The sequence below is a fragment of the Atta cephalotes genome, assembly GCF_000143395.1.
Source record: "Atta cephalotes unplaced genomic scaffold scaffold00074, whole genome shotgun sequence".
Taxonomy (NCBI): Eukaryota; Metazoa; Arthropoda; class Insecta; order Hymenoptera; family Formicidae; genus Atta; species Atta cephalotes.
In genome coordinates this window covers 707,992-714,944 of record NW_012130138.1, presented here as the reverse complement: position 1 = coordinate 714,944, position 6,953 = coordinate 707,992, and the positions used below count along the sequence as shown (strand labels likewise).

At 37.0% G+C, this 6,953-nt stretch overlaps 1 protein-coding gene across 1 annotated transcript in view; it reads left to right on the top strand.

Moving 5' to 3' along the window:
• The window catches only part of LOC105624218 (nuclear hormone receptor FTZ-F1), a 109,172-nt gene that overhangs the window by 99,682 nt on the left and 2,537 nt on the right, over positions 1–6,953 (top strand). The window contains exon 3 of the mRNA XM_012205578.1: positions 6,104–6,885. Within this exon, the coding sequence (XP_012060968.1) occupies positions 6,104–6,885 (782 nt within the window). The remainder of the gene's footprint in view (positions 1–6,103; positions 6,886–6,953) is intronic.

Sequence of the window (6,953 nt, the reverse complement as noted above, 5' to 3'; positions counted from 1 at the left end):
AAGTAAATTAAGTATGTAGTGTTACTTAACTTAGTACGTACGACCTACTTTATTACTAACTAACTTACTTCTATTATTAGTAGTTACTACTACTATATATATATATATATATATATATATATATATATATATATATATATAGAGTTTAAATTCATAAAAAAATTAAATGATGAAAATTGAATACTGAAATATTCAGAAATTTCTTTTCATGAATATGTTTTTCTAGCAATACTCTTGATTCCATCCTCATGAATGTTTACTACAAGCACTTTTTTTCTCACTTCGCAGACAATTGTTTTACAATTTCAATATTTATTTAAAAACAAATAAAAAATCTTTTTAAAGGTTTGTTAATTATAACAAAATTTTAATTGGAACATTATAGCAGAGATCTATATTATTATCATTTTTTTCTCTAATTTTTATGCAAATCACTTATATCTAAGGTCTGTATTTACAGTGAAAAATTTAAAACATAATTGTTATAATGAATACAAGTAATTTACAAATTTGTAAGGAAACATTAGTTCTAATTTTTGTCTCATTCTATGAAAGAGGTCTAGTTTGAGAGTCTTAAGCGTAGATCCGCGCCTAGATCCGTGTCGCATCGGATCCGCCATCGCTGCGGTCGCGTCACGAAGGACCGGGGTCCGTGTCACGAAACGCAGTAAGAGAGAAAGAGAAATAGGGAGAGCCGCGAAAAACATACTTACAACACGCAGTGTACGCGTACATACATACATACATACATACATACATACATACATACATACATACATACATACATACATACATACATACATACATACATACATACATACATGCATACATGCATAAATACGCTAAGGGAGCGCGCGAGTGGCGCGCCTTCGCCCGGCCGGCCGAAACGAAATCGCGGGGCCGCAGGATGATGGTATGGCTGCGTTGCGCGCTTGACTCCACGCAGTATCGATAGTATCGCGGAGCCGACTTCGAACGCGTGGAACGGGGGTGGAGAGGAGAGGAGAGAGGGTCGACGGCGCGAGAGAAGGAGAAGAGCGCGAGAGAGTCGTGAGAGCGAGAGAAGGTACACAGGGTGGCGCGGAGGCGGTAATGTGGAGCGGACGGAGGAGCGACGGGGGGGGTTACGCGCGATTGTACTGACGGTAGTATACCGTGAGTCGTGAGGTCGGGGAGAGGCAGGAGACAGAGGGGGAAGGGGAGGGCTACGTCGGCGTGCAGGGCGGCATAGGCAGAAGTGGACGGGCAAGAGCCGATTCAACCTCCTTTCACTTTCAACGAGCGCCGAGCGCGCTCGCTCGCTCGCTCGCTCGCTCGCTGATTCGTTTCGTACGTTTCGTTCGCTCACACTCGCGCTCGTTCATGCGGCCGGCGGCGAGCAGTACGAAAATAGGCAACGCCGCCGTTTTTGCCAAGCGGCCGGGCCCTCTCGGTTGTTCTCGGTACCCCGCGAGAGAGTTCAGAGGCGACGAGATTCCCGCCCGCGACTGAAATCCCTTTGACTCACGAGGGTGGCGTCATGGGATGCTGTCTCTTAGTTTCCTCCTCTGTAGAGTTTTAGATGTATCAGAATAGCGGAAAGGTCCGCCATATTTGATCTAATGACCATATATTAAAGATTTACTAAGCTTTATTTATTGGCTTATTTACTAAGTGTACTTTTCATTTGTTATATGTAGCTTATTAAATGATAGACTATCAGATCAAAAACAGTGGTCAAAATAGTCGACAGGAAATAGTCAACAGGAAATGTTAACATTCAGCTTAGATAAAAGGATTGCGCTACTCTGATACATTTAAAACTTTAGAATCTCGTAATTACTTGATTTTACGGTGCTGTGAAATGGTAAAAAAAATGAGTATGAACGAACTCGTAATCACAAAGAAGCTTTTTAGGTAGCGAGATGGTTTGATAACTTATTAGATCTATAATATCGTCGAGAGTGATTCAACCTGGCGAAAGGGTTTAATATCGAGATCAAATCATGGGCGGGCGATGTATCTTTAGATTTGTCTCTCTTTCTTGTTTTCACGGATCTTTTCTCCACATCAACCTTTTAGTTTCAAAAGGTATCTAAATTAGATAATGATAACTTTGAAAACAAGAGACGCCTACATAATTCGGGGCTGTCAACTGTTAACATATAAATAATTTCAAGGAAGTCAAAGGTCACGCAGTATATACTTTAAGTTTTATATTATCACACGCAGTGGCGTACTAATGCTCCCACAAAATAAGTGTGAGATATTTCTGTAACTATAGAAGAAAGTATCTAAAGAAGATATCTAACATTTAATATAATATTGTATACATCTCTATCGGTATAATAATTTTTTCAGTGATGCCAGTTTCCTAGGTTTTCCATAAAACAATTTCGGACACGTTTAAAAAGTCTATCTTCACCAACGGTAAAATGAACGATAAAAGCAAAAAGATTACTAATATAAATTTACTTTTCAAATAAAATCAATTATTTTGTTCACTGTAATTATTAAATAAACGGAGTTATAATTCCATACGTAATATTTCGTATCTCCAAATAATTTTGATGTAATGAAACACAATTTATTTATTAAAATATTACAAAATTAATATAACACATATACATATTTTAATTATAATTGAATTTTATTTTAATTTAAAGAGATCAACGAAAATAAAATTTAATGAAAATTCTGCTATTAAAAAAGTTTTCTAAAAAAATTATAGCGTCTTTTAATTTTTAGACTTTATGTATATATTAATCATAATAAAAAAACAAATGCAATATTAATATCTACATAACAAATTATCGTGATATCAATAAATTTAAAAAAAATTGAGTAATTTCTTTAATATATTTTCACTGGTGGTGAATCTAATTAAGACCTGCTTGCATCAACGTCATTTTGAGCGAGACTTAAAATTCTTTCTGTCTCGTTTTAAAGTCTGAAGAGAAACAGTCTGAACAGGGATAGAGAGAGTTTTAAATCTCAGTTAAAAACAAAATAACGTTGATGCAACAAGGAGGCCTAAGAGATAAAAAATTATTGTTAAATTACGTTTGGAAAAATCCGGAAAAGAATACCTTTATATTCAGGTTTGATTTATTTCATCATCATATTTCATTTATATATTTTTTATATGCTTAGGAAAACAAGCATTTTTTGGTAACGATCGTAAATGCAAGTTCGTGCGAAAATCTTTTTGAAAACTAATCATTTCGCGAGTGAAGCAATTGCTTTCCGAGTCATATTTTTTTACAGGAAGTACCGATTGCGCGGCGAGTCGTTTGACGCGAGTAAAAAGCGTAAAAAAATGTGCTTGCAAGAGAGCTCTCTGCGCGCTAATCGACAATTACGAATTACGCGAGCGACTATTATAGCGCCTATTTTCTTTGCACCGTTAGTGATTATAGGCCGACTGGGTGTATGCCGTATTTAAATCATACATACGTCATTTCCAGCTGATTAGCTATTATCCGGAGTTGCATATGAAGATTCACTCTTCGTCAAACGTGTACGATTCAAATCGAGTCGTAGCATTGAACCATTTAAATATGATAACGCTATGATACCTGATTAAATTGTATGTTTCTTTAAAGAACTGCTTATAAGAATTATATTCGAAGAATGTAACGATTATATGCAATTGTATAAGAAAGAATAAAAGCAAATAATATAGAATACCATGTGTTTAATATTATTCAATATAAATGTATATTAATAAGATGTATATTAATAGATGAATGTATATTAATACTTTTATTTTATGCATAAATACAAGGAAAGAATTTTTTCTTAGAGTTTATCCTGAAAATATGATAGTCGTGGGATAACATTGTATTTCGAATAATTTTAATGTAAATCTCTCATTCATTAATAAAACTACAATAAAATAAGTTTGATTAATTTTTTGAAGTGTATGATAAAATTCTTTAAAATATTGTATTGTATATCAGAACTATATCTTCAGGGTAAATTTTAAAAGAAAATTCTCTCCGTGTACTCTTTATGCAACTCTTAAGCAGTATATTAGCTACAACGTCCAATAAATGAAGATTTCAGAATTTAAATTCAACTTCTATATATTAATAAAAAAGTAAAAAGTATGAAAATGAAGGGATTTATAAAATGGAATATAATATGAAATACAAGTTTCAAAAATAAATTCCTATTTAATATTAGTAACCCTATTTCACATTATCTGCTTTTACTTTAATTGATTTTAAAAGTGTATTTAAGAATATAATTTCCGATCTGTTCCGCTTCATGAAAGTAGCGCAACCATGGCATACTCTGAAATTAATCTCATAAATTTTGTTAAAAATTTACGATGTTCTTTAATTACCTTTTTTTTTGGCATCTTATATAAGTTTCTAATTATCTTATATCATCTTATATCATCTTATATAAATTTCTAATTAATCTTATACCTTTAACAATTTTATCACGATAAAATTTTGAATTTAAATGATGAATAATCTTTATCAAAAATTTCTATTTTCTCAGTGGCTTGTAGTTCAAGAGCAACTGACATTTTGGTGTATTTTGTTGAAAAAAATTGAGTGTGGCTGGAAATTCATAAAATTCGTGCATCACGTGTTAAACTCTGTGTGTATTTCCAACGCTACGTTCGTATGCAAAAGTTTTCGAAACAACTCTACGACTATCAATCTCACGTGGCAGATGGTTCGTTATCAGCGGCTAGTTTGAAGAAGTCGGTATAAAGCGTACGGCTTTATTATCCTGTATCTGTACAGAATGCAGCAATGCTTGAAAAGATGCGATGCGATAGTCGATCATTCTCTCGTTCTTACAGAAAAGCGATAAATTGATTGGTGATAATCGCTATCTAAAAATCCTAAAAATTCTTAAGATAGAATGAGATAGATCATACATCCGTCTTAAGCAGATTCTGAATAATATGGCGGATCAACGTATGATGTTAATCTCCTTTGAGGATCCTTGAAGACCAATCAACAATTGTTTAAACGGTGTCCAATCTCTTACTTGAGAATCTCTCTCGCGTCTTGCCGCATGTCAAGCGTTGGCGCGTTTTGTGTGCAATAAGAGACCTTCTAATCAAAGATTAGTCATAAGAGAGTATCATCTATTCTCAAAATTTTGCGAGTGAGAAAAGATATGTACTATTTCGCACTGAGTGATGCGAAAAAGGAAAAATATATATCATATTTTAATTAATGCAAATTATTAGAAAATATCCAATCTTTCAAAAGAAGCTTTCTGATTGGAGGATCTTTAGTGCTAATCGCGTTTATTTGCGATAACATACCGTAGAAGGTGGAAACGCGCGGAATATGCCGAACATAGTGATTTGCACAACGCACGCGTTGATTGCCACGTATATGGACAGAAATAGCAGGCGGTGCACTCTCACGCTTTTGTCCTACTTATCTGGCGATTAGCCGTGACTTCCGCTTTCGTCTGACTCGGAAGACCGCGCTTCTCCAAGGTTGCTTTGTTCGATTGCACGCGCGAGAGAGATTTTTCTTGAGAATCGAATCGGCGAACAATGCGATCCGCTATTTTCACACCGCTCTACGCATTCAAAATTAAAAACTGATTACTCCGCGTTAGAAAAATTCTTCATTATTTTTCATCGTAACTCTTCGATGCCACATTCTGCGTATTCTTAAAATTTATGTACATAAAATTATATCTTCCATATATTTACTCAAACTTTGAAATAAAATTTAATTTAAACCTTCACTGAAGAAAAAGATTTTTTTTCTAATAAGTTTATAACGCAAAAAATAAATATATATAATATAATTAAATATATATAATTAAATATATATAATATAATTAAATTTTTACTGGGAATCTCATAGTATTGCCTGAGAAATTGATTTTTCCACTTGACGCCTGAATATGTTCCATCCTACATTCCCTAAGAAATCAGGTGCGATTCAGTCTTTAAACGGTATCGAATAGTGCATAAACCGACGAAAAAATCATTCAAGGATAAAGAAAGTCGGCTGTAACTCTTAAATGTCAATTAAAGATTAAAATTAAGAAAGAATAAACGCGAGGAACACTCGCTAAACATAATACGTACACACTGCTGAACACACTGAATGAACAATTCTTCCTGTTTCAGCTGTACGGGCGGACAGAATGCGAGGCGGTAGAAACAAATTCGGGCCCATGTACAAGAGGGATAGGGCGCGGAAGCTGCAACTTATACGTCAACGGCAACTGGCGATCCAGACGATACGCGGCAGCCTCGGCGACCCGAACAGCTATTCGACCGCGGTCGCGCCCTTGATGCACATCAAGCAGGAGATCCAAATACCTCAGGTCTCGAGTCTGACCTCGTCACCGGACTCGAGTCCGTCCCCCGCGACCGTGGCCGCGGGCCTGGTCACGACGCAAGCCGGCGGCAGTGGCAGCGGGGCTGGCCAGCACCAGCTGATCGCGCCATCCAGCCAACCCAACATCGGTACCAGTGGTGCTGGTGGCGGTGGCGGTGGTGGTGGCGGCGGCGGCGGCGGCGGCGGTGGTGGAGGCGGAGGCGGCGGCAATCACTTGCACAATCTCAACCCCGGTCTGGACAGCAGACTCTGGGCCGCCAACTCAACTACCCCCGGCACGAAGGTCTTTAACTTCGGCGAGCAATCCGTGCAGCCACACGGCGGTGGGATGCCGAGCTACGCGTCCAACCCCGTTGTCGCTCTTAAGACACTTAGTCCGATGATAAGGGAGTTTCTGTCGTCGATCGACGACCGCGAGTGGCAAACGTCTCTCTTCGGACTGTTGCAAAGCCAAACGTATAATCAGTGTGAAGTGGACTTGTTTGAATTAATGTGCAAAGTGCTCGATCAAAATTTGTTTTCGCAGGTAGACTGGGCTAGAAATTCGACGTTCTTCAAAGATCTCAAGGTGAGTATCTCGAATATCTGACCTTTTGTAGAACGATGCATTGAGCAGCTTCCCCCCCCCTTCTCTCT